The 17,113-nt window shown below is 36.8% G+C and overlaps 1 protein-coding gene across 1 annotated transcript in view; it reads right to left on the bottom strand.

The window, feature by feature from the left end:
• Positions 1 to 9,583, bottom strand: part of WDR43 (WD repeat domain 43) — a 35,038-nt gene extending 25,455 nt beyond the window's left edge. Inside the window, exons 1-2 of the mRNA XM_016145337.2 lie at positions 9,322 to 9,583; positions 3,128 to 3,265 (exon numbers count right to left, since the gene is read on the bottom strand). Coding sequence (XP_016000823.2) covers positions 3,128 to 3,265; positions 9,322 to 9,546 — 363 coding nt within the window. The 5' untranslated portion in view covers positions 9,547 to 9,583. The remainder of the gene's footprint in view (positions 1 to 3,127; positions 3,266 to 9,321) is intronic.
• Between the last annotated feature and the right edge of the window lie 7,530 nt (positions 9,584 to 17,113).

The following is a 17,113-nucleotide window of genomic DNA, read 5'->3' as shown; positions in this document are numbered from 1 at the left end:
TCATCAGTCAAAGGATACTAATCCTAAAGAGCACTTGCTTTTGACAGGAATGCCAGCACAAACAAAGCAACCTTTTCACTCTGTTCATCTAGCAATTTGTTTAGCATTGTAATACTCATGCTGGTACTGGTATAGTAAAAAATGGTACTGAGACATTACTAGGGGGTAGTATACCCTTTTAGAAAGCTAGTAACTGATAAATATAGTGGTAAAAGCTTGTGATATAGTTAAGTGAATCAGTAAAGTCAAATTCTTAAGAATTTAAAAGCCAGCACTTAAGGTAAAAAATCACATCTCATCAAAACTAGCACTGAAAATTTCTTTTTAAAAATTAGTGTCAAAATTTTTATTTATCTCTCAATAAAGAAATCACTGTTTCTTCAGGTAAAAACTAAATATTTTCCTTTTGTTATAGATTGTACTATATGAATGATACTGCAGACATACTCAGCATAGCAAGATGCTTAATCACTCAAGAGGCAAAGAAGAATGAGACGTCAGCTAGAAAAGAGCAAATTCAAGTCTCCTATCTTATTATACATATTCCAAGATTAACTCATTTAGTAGATGATGATGATAAATCACCTACACTGTAAGCAATTGTTATTTTTACTCTTTCTACCTGAATTCACATAAATTAAATATACAGAGAACAAAAAACCACTATGTACATATCTAAACTAAGGATAAAAGTTAAAACTCAAAATCACTACGTCCACATATTGCTCCCACCTCACAAGAAAAACATCTGTAAACATTAAGCTCAGTTACTTCCCTCCCCTCCCACCCATAAGCTATGTACTCAAAGAACTAAGTCCTATATTATGGACATACACAAAAAGAATTGAACAAAGGATATGAACAGGTAAATTCCATAGAAAGAATGTAGTATAAAAGTAAATTAAAAATTTCAAAGGTAGTAATCCAAGAGATACAAAGCAAAACAACATAACATTTTCACTCTATTCATGTAACAATTTGTTTTGCATTGTAATACTCATGCTGGTACTGGTATAGTAAAACATGATACTAAAATACACTGCTGGGGGCTAGTATACCCTTTCGGAAAGCTAGTAACTGTTCACTCATTCATTCACTTGGTCATTCAACAAATATTTATTCACTATCAATTATACGCCAAGGAATACACTAGGCATTTTCAATATATTATTACGTCTAAATCTACAACACCTATTTAAGAGATGGAAAGTTAAATTACTTATCCATAATCATGTCACTAGAAGGATTCGACCCCAGGAAAAACTAGTTACAAAGTCTGGTCCCTTTCTACTCACCACCCACCCCAACAACTCCTAACCCTGACCCTCTCGGTTCTTTTTTTTTTTTTTTTAATAAACTCATTCCCTGCTAAAGACTTATGCATAATCCTGTGAAGTGTCAAAATGATCTAAAAAGAAGTTCGAGGCTCCATCAGGAACGTGTCTGCAGTTATAGTAACTGAGTAAAGCAGCTACCGCAATGCACAGGATGCTAGGTAACTGATGATCACAAAAGAATGACCAAATCAAAAGATGGGCTTCTAACTACAGTGAGGTAAGAGTCCACCTGAGGACCACACTCAACTTGGAGAGGAAAGAGGAGTAAAGGGAGATTCCCTTATTTTATATACCTCTGAGTGCTTTAATTTTTTTGTTGTATATTATTTTTATAATCTTTACTATTAAAATAAGTAACATTTTTAATGATTAAAAGGTAGATAAATACTTTTACCTATCTAATCAGTTGGGTTGTTAGTGTTATTGGTGTTTTATTTGGAATATTCAACAGTGGCAGTAACACTACTGAAATACGGGTACCATTCTTCCAATGTTGAAGTCAGTACAAATCTGGAAAACTTCCAGAAAGTATTTTTATACCATGTATAAAAAGCCTTAAAATTCAAACCCTTTGATTCATTAATTACACGTTAGTAATTTTGGGAATCCACGTTAAAATTATAATAACTACAACCAAAAAAAAATCAGAAACCACCTAAATGGTCAGTAATAGTTAAATCACCAGGAACCATCCAATTTAGTGGGGTTTAGGCAGTCATTTAAAATATTTATAACTAGTTCTTGAAAAATATGAAAATTGCTTATGTTGTAATTTTATGAAAAATATTAGGATACAAAATAAATGGACAGAACCCAAATGTATTTTGTAAACATATACATAAAGCAAAGAAATATACAATACATCACACAGATCTTTCCACAGTAGATTCAGGTATAAATTATTTCCCTTTTCAACATTATGTAATTAGAAATGATCTATGAGTAGATGTTACTTAAAAAACATTTTGTTTCATTCAGATACAGAAAGCATTTCTATGTAGATATGAGTTCAGTGAACACCAGATATATGTTGCAATAGATATTGTCTGAAACAAATTATGGCAGTTAAGTTACTGTCTTACAGAGCCAAACCATCTCTTCCTTGCTCCTACAAGCCACGGCTCAGCTAAATCACCACCAGCAGGCTCCACCAATACGGGGTCGTAGAGGGAGACAAGTCTGGAGGTGAAACAAGGGACTTATTCCTTCCTGTCTCCTAATCCACATCACCCCACTGCTTCTTCGCCGCAACAGTGGCAATATTTTTAGCAGCAGCTGAATGCAATTTTTCCAGCACCTGGGAGAACCAGACTCATCGCTTCCCTTCAGAGACACCAGCAGTCGGCTGGAGCCCCTCCTCAGAGTTCTAGAACCCAAGCCCATGGAGCCAACTCCTGAACAAGAGACAGCAGAACCAAGAGCAACACCTGCTCCTCAAAGGTCTGAAATTCAAGAATAATTCCAAACCATCTCCTTTGTTCCCTAGCCCTACAGGTGGTGAGAGCTCCTTCCTACATTTGCTTTCTATGATACTTAGAACTTTTTACCTTTCTTATTTTCAGTCTAGTCAACAATTCTTCATATTCTGATCTATAACAAGGACTGTTACCTATCACAGCTATTATCAGATATTATTGTTCAGAATTTTAAATGTGGAAGGGGGAGAAAAATGCTTCTGTAGTGCAGATCCTATTCTATAGTACATCCTGAACAGTTATTTTTAATTAATCTCTAACATAGCAGCTTCCTGTTACATCTTTTATACAAAACACACACACAGATATACTTACTATTAATTTACTGTGTAATTCTCCTTTTACTGTACTGTATAATAAAATACTACCAACTGCTGTACCAAGAGCCAACAAGTCAGTTTGGTTACTCGTTCCTATAGGTTCTGATTTCCTTTTTTTCCTTTGGGGACTTTCCTACAAAAGAAAAAACAATGTTTTATTTTTTATTTCAAATACTGAAACATCATTAATGCATCAATGCAAATGCCCACTAGCCCACATATGAAGTATGATTGCTAAGAAATACTTAAAACAGCCAACACTTCCACATTTTCCTTTAATTTTGCCTTGCATCCCAGCTTTGTTTTCAGGAAAGGGGGCAAATGTTTTTTATATTCATAAATATGCATTTACTTCAATTTGAGTCAAAAAATAGTTTTAACTGGTAGAGGAGCACAGAGCACATACTGGAGAAGTTGCTCTTGTCTGAAAGTTCGACATTGTCTGGAAATTCTAATGACCTAAAAAGCACAAGTTTCAAACTCATGTCAAATGCCACAAGACTTTTTTGATTTCTCTCAAAAATAATACTAAACAACTCCTATCTGTCCACCAAAAAGACAATCCGTAATGACAATTTCAAAAGTACTACATCAGTTTATAATGGTGAAAAATTATAATTTCACAACTTCTTTTCCATGTTGTTTGTGGCTTTTTAAATTAAAGCTTGTCAGGCTATATTTTAGCATAAAGAAGCTCTAAGAAATCCATTCTTTTAGTGTGAAACGTATCGGTACCACAGGAAAGAATATACTCGCAATAGTGCCGGATCTCTGTTCTACAGCTTAAAAAAAAAAAAAAAAAAAAGTCCAGGATACCTAAAAATCTGCCCAATCCAAAAACCACCAATGAAAACTGTGATGTTATTAGTGCATAAGGAATATCAAGGAATACATTAATAAAACATTTTTTATTTTTTCCCCCTTTAAAACTATCTTACAGAGGTGTTACATTTGAAGAATATGATTCATTGGACACATTTAGGCAACAACAAAAAGATTAACAAAAAATAAAGTAACTTTTTACACACAGAAAAAATAATGCATTTTGCAAGTCATGATAAATGTATCTACATTAATAAACCCAAAGAGAAGTTACAATTAAAAGGCAAAGAATAAAACAGACTAATAATCTCATTAGTAACATTTAATTTGCTTGAAACATTGAAACTTTAGCACGAGTCATGTCCTAGATCCCAGATTGAATTAAATGAATTTCTAAAGCCACCTTTGATACCAGAAGGCAAATGTGGTTTCTGCATAAGGTAATGAACACAAATACCTATTTCAGGCAAGGACAATGAGGAAAGCATACCAACCTACTACTACCTAATCAGAAAACTCTTAAAGACTCTAGAAATTATTTCTTCTACTTTTGCTTTTCGCAAATTTAATTAGAATTATCGACATTGAGGTTTCTAACATTTAAACCACAGGCTGGTCCAAATATGTAACAGTACATTTTTCTGAAGATTTGAATTTGCATTAAAAAACAAAAAAATTTAGAAATTAAACATTACCATATTCAATGCTCTAACTTCCCTATCAGCAAAATCTCTATTTTGGGGAGAAGCGAGCAGTCAACAAGTGGGAGGAGTATCCACAGAATCTATGCCCTATTTTGCAGATCACTGATCTAAATCTAAATAATAATCCAGTTAACTAATCTCAACTATTGTTGACTCATGTTTTCTGAGTTAGATGATCTTTAAAAAAAAAAAAAAAAAAAAAAAAATTCCCATTCAGTAGGATGAGCATGTCCAAACAGGTGATACATCAACTGAACATGAACTTTATATAACCAATATACCTTTTAGTGAACTCTAATATTTTAACTATTACCCCATTATTAAATATTTCTGAAACCAAGAGTTCAGTACTACTGATTTCAGATTATGATGGACCTTTATTGGCATTTTGAACATGAACCTGTTATTTCTGTGATCAAAAACTTTAATGGTTCCTCCAAAGAGTAAATCAATATATAACAACTCTCTGGCATTCAAAAGCATCCACAATTTGCCTCAACTCACCTTTTCCAGCCTTATTTCCAATTCCATCCGTACATTACACTTCCTAATCACAACACGCTTTCCAGTTTTGCCTTTGCTTTTCCCTGCACTTGGGAGAGGTGGGCCTTTTCCTAACTAAACTCAATTTTCACTTGGCTAAAAATCTATTCATGCTTCAAGATTCGCCTCAAATATCATTTCTCCACAAAAATCTCTTCTTTCTCTTAAAGCACAACTCATGCTCTGCGTTGCACTACAGTCGCAGTATATCTAAATTGTCTTTCTTTTTTGATGTTTTAGTCACACTGTCTTGTTTCCTCTAATATGCCTAGTGCAATGTCATGTGCACATTAATTGTACATGTAAACATATAAAGTACTGGAACAGGTAGGTTAAAAATTTTAGTTCATATATTTGTGATTAGAAAATCTGAGTTCCTGAAGATCCCAGGAATGAAGACCAAGAGGATGAGACTTTTTATTTAGACTAGTCTTTCCCAATACCAGTCTGAAGAAGGCTTATCAGCATTTGATCCAAAAGGCAATAAGAAGGCTGAGTGAGTCCTGAATGGCACATGTGCATGATTCATAAAAGCAAAGTGTAGTACAAATGTGAAGAGACAGAGAAAACCACACATCCAAGTAATGAGAAGTTCTAATTTGATCAATTAAGCAATGACTTTTGAGACTGAGATTCCAGAGTAAGAAAATAGTTTACATGGAGAGGCAGTATACACATTCATAAGAACATATATGTACCTAACTGAAACAAGTTTCACCAAAAAACTTATCCTTTGCTATGCAAAATAGACTCTGATATTATCTATTCATTTTTTAAAGCCGTCACAACCCATTAAATCTATTTCACAATCCACTAATGGATCAAAACCTATTTTTGAAAAACAGTGACCTCTAGACACTAAAAATTACGCCAAAGTTTGCAGTTTCATTCTACAATTAGTCTTCTATGACATTTCTTGGCAAATGTTTCATGGATTAAACAGTATAAACAAAATGCATGTATTTTATATATAATTGCATGTAGTATTTATATTAAAAAAATTAAATTCTAATATGCAGGAATTTCTATATCTGCGAACAGGATCTAATCTGCAAACTTTATCTTCTTTTGAAGTTTAAATACTGGAAAGACTTAAGACAGCACTGTACAGGGACACAACTAAATTGTGCTACCTTTCTAAGGGACGGGAGTGAAGATACTCGGCTCAGATTTTTCCTAGAAACATCCTAAATGCTCCGGTGCTTGCCCTGTCCAATGTCTGAAATTCCATGTGCTTTATTTAACAAGCACTAAGCTGTGTGGGTGTGCTTTGCAGTGACAGCAAAGCAGTATAAACACATTTATTTTGGTAGCCAATAGTGAGAAGGTCTGTTTCTCCAGGGCTCTCTGGCAATTAGAGAAGGAAAATGAGAAAAGTTTGAGAGATTTAAGGGAGGTCTGAAATGACACGGTCAGTTCCTAAGTGGCTCAAGCCACTTAACTGTGTGGCTTTGGCTGAACATACAACATCTCAGGTTTAGTTCGTACACAAACCTGAGGAGCTCAAAAAATAGCATCCATCTACAGTCCATCAATCTGTTTCCTTGTACTTTGTCACCATTAGAGGTCCTTTTCCCCCCAGGCTCCATCAACCAAATAAATGGAAAACTCGGCTATGTAATATGTGTGATCTAAAAATTATTGTCATAAATTGAAAGTAATATAATCATTATGTAACCAAGAACAAGAAGCAGCAACCTAACTTTTCTAAGCATTTATGGACCTCTACTTTAACTCTTGTTACCTAAGCAAAATAACACCAACTCCTCTTGCTCCATCAATAATGTCACCAAACTTTGTCCCAGGGTGGCAAACTGCCAATTACTGAAACAGGTGCAAGATACTTACATACTAATTTACATTGAGAAATGTAGAAGTAAATGATAAAATGAGCCCATGTGGAATACTCACTGATTCATTCTGTAATAAAAACTAACATTTACTGAGCATTCACTACATGTCAGGCCATTACCCCGGTCATATACACTGCCTCCTTTAATCCTCTGAGGACCCTGAAAGATGGGTGGCATAATCTCCATTTCAAATTTGAGTACCAAAGATCATAACAAGATGCCAGAACATGTGCTTCAGAATAACCCTTTTCATGCCTCATACTTTCAGCCTCACAGATGTATAATAAATGAATTTAAGATGAGAACATATTAAAACTTAAGTGGCAAGGATCCTAACCCAGGGACCCGGGAACTGGTGGAAGCAGTTGCCACAAATCATTCATTTTCTGTCTTTAAAAATCACAATCTTTTCATTTTACACCATAGTATGTACATAAGTTTTAATACAAGAAAACTGCTTCTCCCACTAATTTTCAAGCAAAACTGATGCTCTAAAAAGATACAACACCAAGATGATGAGGTCTGGATGTCTCTACATTCCTCCCAACTCTCAACTCTGTGATTCAACAGTGTAAGTAATGAATACTATGAACCAGGAATCAGAGTATCACAACTACTTTATCAGTTATTAAGGCTTTGGTGAAGTCATTTAAACTTTCTTAGTTCTGATCCTCACTTTTTAAAAACGTAATAATTTCAGGGCATTTCATTGAGTTGTGTGGCTAAAATGAGAGCATTCAGGTAAAAGGATACAGAAACCTATAATAATATACATTTATAACGTAGCCCTGCTCTCATTTTTCAATAAGGCTCCCAAAATTAAAGTAACTGGCTCAATGTGACAAAAGCAAGTTGGAGTTGAGTCCTGGTTATGAAACCAAATCCAGATATTTTTCTACTGTATTAATGTTATATATGATCCTAAACGATGATTTTTAACAAAAAATTTAAGCCTAGGCAAAAGTTTTATTCCTGAGGCATACATGTGATTGTAGGTCAAGAGAAAAGCAAAGTGGGCAAAAAAATGTTGCCAGCCTAATATCAACGATTTCATGCAGATAATTGAGGACTGAGCTCTCAATACCTGAGTTCTAGTCCAGGTCCCATTTTCAGATTTTTGTAAGTTGCTTAATTTTTTAGAGGCTCAGTTTCTTCTTTCCAAACATGACAAAAATTTGGTCTTTACCTCGCAAGGCTAACCCTGCAAATACAAGACACTAATAAAACCTGTACCACTTAAGCGCCAAGAACTATTTCAAATGCTTTATGCATTCATTGTTAAACGTTAACCTTCACAACCACTTTATGAGGTGGGCACTACTATCTCATTTTACAAATGGGGAACTAGAGGAAAAATTACTATTAAGAAGCCAAGCCTAGATTCAAACGTAGGCAGTATAGCTTAATGCAGTTCCCACGTGTGTCTAAGTTAGAGATGTACGAGCAACTCAACAGTAAACGTTATCTTACTTGAGATGAACCCCTAACAGTGAAAAATGCCTTCCCAAACTCGGCAGTGCCCCATCTAAAGACAAACTTAACCTAGACTCATATTTATTAAGTTAAACTACTACTTCACTTTACCACCATACCCTAACGCAGACTTGGGTGGGAAAATGATGTATAAAGAGGAGTCGAAGCAGATGTAAAAAACCAATAAGTTCAAAAGGCTGGGAATGGAAATGTGCCTGAGAAATTCGAGAATTTAAAGAGCCACACGTCCGGGACGTGGAAGGCAACACGTGGTGAGCCTGCACCCAAGAATGGGGGGTGGGGGGTGTCCGGAAGCAAGGAAACAAGACTTGTTGATCTCAGCCACCTAAGGCAAAACCGATGAGGGATCAAGGAATAGGAGAAGAGTAGTGTAGCCCCGAGGTAGGGTTCTGTCAAAAGCCATGGCTCTGAAAAACGCATGAGCAAAGCCAAGCAGAAGATAGCTGCCCCTGGGGGACCTGGGCCTCCGCGAACATGGCGGCACCAGCAAAAGCGGGGCGCGGATCAAAGACCGCATACTGCCCGCTGATACGACTCCGGTCCATCGCCAGTCTATCTGGGCCGAGCACTCACTCTATCGCTGCCCTGTGGACAGGCCGCGCACGAGGCTAGCAGCATGGGCCGACTCCGTGCCGCCGCCGCCGCATTCCGTGCCTCCTCGCCCCGGGCCTCCGAGGGCCACGCGCGATGTCGAGCCACGCGCCATCGGGTCTGGGGGACGGCGAGGCCAAGCCTGGGCGGATACCCGCCCCCCGCTGTCCCTTTCGCTTTACCTTGGCCTGCAGCCGAGCTGGCGCCCAGGCCAGGCAGGTGCAGGTACCGCTGAGGTGTGCTGAAGGCACATATTCTTGGTGTAGCCGGTTGTTTGCTGTCTCCCACACTCGCAGGTGACCGTCGGCAGACGCCAAAGCAAAGTAGGCCTGGCTGTGCGGTGAGAAGGCGCAGGGAACCCCCGCGGGAGACAGGGGTTCGGCAACTACGCCGCCGCCTGCCGCCATTGCTGCTCTGGCTCCGCGGCAGCCACGTGTTCGCCTGTGCGCAGGCGCACCGGCGCGGGGCGGGGCCTAGAGGGAGGAAGTGGGGCGGAGGGAGCGTAGATTGCCGAAGGAATGGCTCTTCAAGACGCAAGAGAGCGTTGGGCGGGTCCATCATGTGGACGGTGGCCTGCTGGGCCCAAAGCTAACATGTACTAGTGGGAGAGAGGGCTTATGGAGTAACTGCGGGGTAGGGTCCATTCCTTTAAAAAAGGAAGGAAAAGGTTTGCGTTTGCTTTCTTTTTAATGGCATGATTGGACAAATGTTAAAAAGAAATATTCACTAGTAACTCCATGATTGTACCAATTGTTTCCATTTTCGCTTATGCACCTCCAGTCTATAGTCGCGTATACACATAACAATTTATTCAGGCATAATAATGTAAAAGTAATGTTGGGAGCAGCGATGTCCTATTATTTCACCAAGATTTATCCGTTACTACATCAAATAAACAAATTTTATTGTTTCCATAATATTTCGCCAAATCTCTGCATTCTGATTCAAGTAATGTCAGGTACTGTTCGTCCCACATAGAACTTATTGCCTAGAAGGAAAGATGAAAAAAAAAAAAAAACACTACCTTCAGGGCTATACGGAGACTCTGAAACTTTTAGAGCTGGTAAGTGCCAAGGTAAGATTTGCATTGTAGGTTATTTGGGATGACTTAAACTGATCTACATTTTTGAAAGGCCTCCTGGAGTCTGGATGGAGACCATAGAGAAGCAAGAATGAAAGCAGATGGACAACATAGAAGGACAATGATGGGTCAGACTCTCATGAAAGCAGAAAAGGTGGTGAGAAGATACAATCTGAAGTTATAGGAAACAGGACTTGCTAAATGGATTGATTGTGAGAAAAAGATATGAATGTTTAAGGTCTGGGCAAATAACTAAATGGTGATACCATTAGCTGAATTGGGAAAACAGGTTTGGGTGGCGTGGAAATCAAGAGTTCTGTTTTGGACAGCTTAGTACGATGTGCCTATTAGATATCCAAATATAGTTACCAGTAGAAAGTTAGATATATGGGAAGATCACAGTTAGAGATGTAAATTTGGATGCACTAGCATGCAGGTGTTATTTGAAACTGTGGGACTGGTCAAATCATATTGGGTATAAGTATAGTCAGAAAAAAACAGATCCAAACCGTGCCAGCCCTTTGAGGTCAGGCAGAGGCAGAGGACCCAGCAAAGGAGATTAAGAAAGGGTAATGGTGAGGCAGAATGAAAGCTCAGGAGGATAAGATGCCCTGGAAACAAATTTTTATAAGGATTTTAGAAGCAAGAATGATCAAAGCTATGTCAAATGCTTTAAGATGAAGAATGAAAATTAACCAGTGGACTGGGCAAGATCAAGTTCACTGGAAACTTTTTAAAAGTATTTTTAATAGGAGGAAAAAAAGTTGTAAATAGAGGAGAAAAGGGGAGATGAGAGAGTGCAGAATTGTCAATTATTTCAAAGATTTTTGTTATAAAAGAGCATACATGAGTCTGTATAAAGAAAGGTCTGAGCCAGAGTAATAGATTTGTCAGTCAAATATGTAAACAAAAATAAAAGCTTATCGTGTACTTACTATATGTCAGATACTTATGTGTATGAATTCATTTAGTCTTCACAATAGCTCTAGGATGTAGAAATGATCGCTATCTCTATTTTTTTCTCATAAGAAAACTGCGGTAAAGAACTGGTCAGTAAATGAGGAGTTGGATTTACAACCCAAGTCATCTTTGGGCACAGGTGACCACTATCACTGCAATAACTGTCCAACCTCCATAATGTCAATTTCCACATACCACTTTCTGCCTACCAACTCCTTTTCATCTTGCTTTCTCTAGCTTCCCAGGCTCCAGCCAATCCATCTACCACATTGGACCATCAGTTCACTGATCCTACAATCTTTTGACCAGCCCTCACCCCTCCCTGATGGCTGCTCTTCTATTTTATCTTAAACTCTCATTACAACCCTCAACTCCCTAGCTTCTTTCTCACATCATAGTCTTTCCTTGGTAAAACTGCAAGCCTGGTAAAATTGAATTCTTCACCCAAAAGTGGCTAAAAGTGACTAGAGAAAAGCCATAGTCCCTCTATTATGACTCTTATCCACTTTAAATTCATGATCACAAACTTCGTGGGAAGTCGACGCTGCCAGGTTATTATCAATTGTTCCCTAGTCCATTTACTCTTCCACTCTCTTAAACATGAATTCATATATATATATATATATATATATATATATATATATATATATATTCTATTACCTCAAATCTCCTCCTTCATCTTTTCAGTGAATAACTTTGCTTCCTATTTCTTGAGAAAATAGGAGCATTTAGAGAACTTCCACAAGCTCCCAGTATCACAGACTACCCACCGCTGCTCCATTTCTTGTGGTACTATCTATAGATGAATCGTCCATGCTCCCAGCAAAGAACACCCTTCACGTAAGTTCTAGATCCCAACCTCTCTTGCCCATTCAGGGGTATTATTCCACAAAGTCTCTCTACCAGTGTCGATTTTTTACTTCTCAGCTTAATCCTTCTCATCAACATACTGTTAGTTCTACCTTCTTAAAAAATAAATTCCCTTGACAATACTTTCCCTCCAGTTACCATCCCAATCTTTTCTTTCCCTTAAAATAAAATTTTTTAAAAAACGTAATCTAATTTTCTCAACTTCTCTCCTCCAGTGGAACTTTCATCCCCACCTACCGCTATCCCGAAACTCTTGAGGCCACTAGTAACCTCCACACAGCTATATATGTGTCCATCCTAAGTCCTCATCTTGTCATTAGCATGGTTATCTTCCATGACATCACACCCTCCTGGCTTCCTCTCACTTCTGTGGCTGCTTTTCTCAGTCTTCTCTCCTGGATCTGCCTCATCTCCTCTAACTTCAGGGTGCCTTGGGGGCAATTATTTACCTGGGCATATGACTTTCCAGAATAAAAACTACATTTTCCAATTTTCTTTGCAACAGTTTGAGGTCATATGGGCCAGTACGAAAAAAATCCTTAAAATGAGAGGGTGTGTGTATGTGTTGTGTACGTAGAAAGAAACAGAAAAGGAGTAGGACAGAATAAAAAAGCAAAGGGTAAATGTGTAAACAGCTGGTGAATATGAGTAATGGGTATAGGAGACCCTTGTGCAAGTTTTGAAATTATATCAACATAAGAGTTACCAAAAAAAAGCCTCCCTTGATCCTCAACTTCAAACAGTGCCAATCTTGACGATCTAAGTCTAAGTTACTGCCATAATGATTTCTATCATTTCATTTAAAATAATAAAATAATTAAACAATCTGTTCCAGAGTCGGTTATCCCAGAGGTATACCTAGAGTAGATCATTTAAAAAACAAAAAACCTATATGAAATTATTTTTAGTAACAAACATGAAATGAAACAAATAATAATGAAGGCCATAAAAGAAACACGCTGATATTTCTTTTATTAAACTTTACACATATCATCCTGCCAGTTAAAAAAGATAAATTATGTGATAAATATTATAGTACAAAAGGGGGGAAGTTATGGATTTATATCTTTAATGACATTAAACATTTTAAAAAGGGGGAACATATTATATATTGGGTCTGTCAAAGTATTGAAGAATAACATTAGCTTTGTTTTTCTAGCCTTTAACTTCTGCAGATTTATCAATAACTTCAGCAAAATTGACCTTCACATATTTGTTTTCAATAGTCAGTGCTGATAGATTTGTCAATTCATATTTGCTCACGGTTGCTAGACAACACTGTCATTTTAATTTTAAACAGTTTATTTTACATGAGAATACCACTACTATTTACAACAGATTGCAAATATCTTATTTACAAATTTTAGGAATACCACACATTAATTAAATGGGTATTGCCTAAATTACACAGCATGTATTTGTGTGAGAAAATGCTAATTGCCTCCAAATCCATTTCTCCCTTCTTCAGTATTAATAGAATTTCAGTTTTTTTGCTAGGTTTTTGTTCGGCTGTAATAAAAACTAATTTCTCAGCTTCCCTTGAATGTGGATCTGGCCATGTGATTAAGCCCTGGTCAATGAAATGTAAGTAGAAGTGATATATGCATTTTTAGAGAAGTATTTTTAAGGAAAGAGGCCATGACCTTCTTCCCTTTTCCTCCTTTTTACTAACTGGAATTGGAATGCAATGGCTGGAACTTAAGCAGCCATATGGAACTCTACTGTAAGCTTTGGAATAGAGACCATACCCAGGAGTAGTTGACACTTCCAGGTGTCAACCTAGCCCTGAATTTCCTACTTTCACTTACAGACAAACTGTATCTTAACTAATATACAACCTCACCAAATTGTTTGAATTTCTAGAACACAAACAAGAGTCATTTAATTAAACAGAATTTCTTATAGTACGAAAGCTCACAACAGTGACACTTGTACATGAACTAGCTACAGTTTCATTCTGTTTATGCTCATTCATAATATACAATACAATGAATCAATGTAAGGGAAAGATTAGAGTATGACTACAATTTTACAAAAACTAAAAATCTATGTATAGTAAAAAGATTAGAACAGTATTTGTCTTGGTTGTTCAGGGGAGTCTTCCGGAGGTGAGATTTGTCGGACTAGGACTCAATTATGCAAAGTAAATAAATTAATGAATGAGGAATGTAAAGATGTATAGATAAGTCCAAAGATTTAAGTTTTAAAAGAGAACATAAACACAAAACTTAAATGCTTCACAATTCACTTTAAAATCAGAGGAATGGTTACTGAGTTCTGCAGGGTGAGTTGGTGGCACCTGACAAAGAGATGGAGGACAGAAAGGAAGGGCCCAGTGTGGCTGTTCTCAGAGGACCAGACTAGCACTGAACCTTGACCAGCAGCAGGGTAGTGGGGATGGAGGTTAGAGTCAGTCAATTCTCCGAAAGAAAGACTCTGAGGAGGAAGAAAGAAGATCTAGGATCTTCTCCAGGAGGACTGACAAATTCTTGACATTCTAAAATGATGGCTCACAATGCCCTAGCAAATCGGTTCCAGATCATCCTGCGTAATGTCCTCTAATTTAGGAACAACAACAAAAAAAGGTGTTTAGTGAGTAGTGTTGGATGATAAGTAAGAAGATTCTCTAATTCTAAATATCATGCGATTTTTCTTTAAAACCTGTACACATACCTGAGAAATTTTTAAAATTCTCTGGGTTTAGATTTGCAACTTCTAATTAACACAACAGTAAATTCTAGAGAAGTTCTACAAGATCCAGATTCAAGTTCAGCAGCCACTGGGGTGGGGGGGGGGATGGAGATGAAAAAACAAGAGAAAAGCAGTTACAGTCTCAGACTCAGATACTTTTATGTGTCACTAAAAGTCAGTAAAAACTAATTTGTGAACTTCGACAGTTCTAATAACAGCAAAATATATGTACAGATACAAAACAAAATATACAACTATTAAATATATTCAGACCATATTTACATGCTGAATTATTTAGTATAGGGACCCAGGTATCAGAGCTGCTGTTTTTTATCATTTCCTACTTTCTTCATTCCTTTATTTCAACAAATATTTATTGAGGGCATATTGTGTCCCAGTCACTAGATAAATATCAGATTTATAATAATAAACCAGATAGAGCCCTCTCAACAATCTTATCTTTTCACTTGGGAAACAATAAACAGCAACTTCCATACAGTATGACACGTCATGATAGATCTAAAGACAGTACACACCAGAGCACAGAGGACAGGCACTTCTCCCTGTCTTTCAGAGCTGTTATACGCCACCATTCTGGTGATATGTGAAGTTGATACCTGAAGGATCAGGGAAAGTTACACAAAATAAAGTGGAAAAGCATGTGCATAGAGCTTGAGAATATTTGTGGAGCTAGAATTAGTTGTCTAGTTTGATTGGAGATTTTTAAATGTCGGTCATCAGTCATAGTATTCCTTGACAGCTATTCAGACTTTAAAGTAATTGCTTGACTAAATGCCACTAGATGACAGTGTCTTTCTGGTCTTATAACATAAAAATGCTGAGGTGATGATGCCTTATGTTTTCAGAGAATAGTTTCAGAGTGCAGGTTAACAGTTTCATAGGGAAGACAGAAAAAAAGTATAGCCAGAAATAGAAAGACACACATAGTGCTGTATTTTTCAGAGTTTACATGCTCTGAAAGATCATGAATATGTTTCACAATGTATTAATGTATTTCAATAAGATGAAATACTTATAACTTTGTGTCTGTTATTCAAACAATAGAAGGAAAGCCATGCCATTCACTGTTCAGTTTATCTCAGAAAGCAAACACATGTAAATATTTCCCATATTTTTATCTATATATCTTCTTCTTTTCAATTCCTTCTGCAATAACAGCCAAATATCATTTAATAGTATTTGAGACAATATAGTAGGAATAATAAATTTAAAAACAATTGAAAGCCTTAGGATTTAGAAGTTTCCAACTCAGACCCAGATTTGGCAATGATAATAAAAAGACTGATCATGAGAACTTCTCTTAAAAAAAACAAATCAAAACCAAAAGTGAAACATGCAGATGGGGTCAGGGAGAGCAGTTTCATTATTAATTTTTAGGATTAAAAGTGAAAAATCTTGGTGATGGAGTTTCTTCGGGGCTGATATATTAGAAGGCATAGATTAGAAAAGTATTCATTTAAGCCTTCAAAAATGTTAAGACTTATTTTATCAAATTTTAACTGAATTCACAGCCTTTTGAACATATTTTGACTTTAATTCAATTATACTGTTGACTGGTCTTTGAGAAGAGGTATTACAGTACAAAGAGCATGGACTGATGAACCAGACTGACCTAGATGGGAAACCCTGTCATGCCACTTGTCAGCTATGGGATAGTGTCCAAATCATTGAATACCCCTGGGTCAGTTTTTTTATGTATAAAATGGGAACACTTATTTCTAACACTTACTGCCAACTGAATTAATATTAAGCAAACAAGTCAGTGATATGTGTTTTGTTTTCAGGAGTAAATTATTTTTAACTTTTTGGAGGGTGCCAAAATCTGGGAATAAACGATCTTTAAAGAGGTCCAATAAAAAAGAATCAGAAAATAGTTAATCCTCTTTTTCGAGGGGGTGCTTAAAAAATAAAAATTTCTCACAGTTCCAGAAGATAGAAGTCCAACATCAAGGTTTGCGCAGGTCTGGCTTCTTCAGAGGCCTCTCTCCTCGGGCTTGTACATGGTGGTCTTCTGCCTGTGTCTAACCTCTTTTTATAAGGACACCAGTCATATTGGATTAACACCCATTCTAATTACCTCATTTTAACTTAATTACCTCTTGAAAGACCGTGTCTTTAAATACTGTCACATTCCGAGGTACAGAGGTACAGAGGGTTAGACTTCAACACATGAATTTTGTAGGGCTGAATTAGCCTGTAACACCCCTCTACCCTGCCACCCGTTTTAGCAATGGCGTTTTATCCTTTTAAGATGCTTCTAGTTTGGGGGAGGGTAAAATACTTAACTGTTATTATTTTTTAAATCTGTTAAATAAGCACACGGTGAATACTGCCACTATAATTTCTGGACC

Source organism: Rousettus aegyptiacus, unplaced genomic scaffold (assembly GCF_014176215.1).
Source record: "Rousettus aegyptiacus isolate mRouAeg1 unplaced genomic scaffold, mRouAeg1.p scaffold_m13_p_7, whole genome shotgun sequence".
Classification (NCBI taxonomy): Eukaryota; Metazoa; Chordata; class Mammalia; order Chiroptera; family Pteropodidae; genus Rousettus; species Rousettus aegyptiacus.
This window is presented reverse-complemented; position numbering and strand designations above follow the sequence as displayed.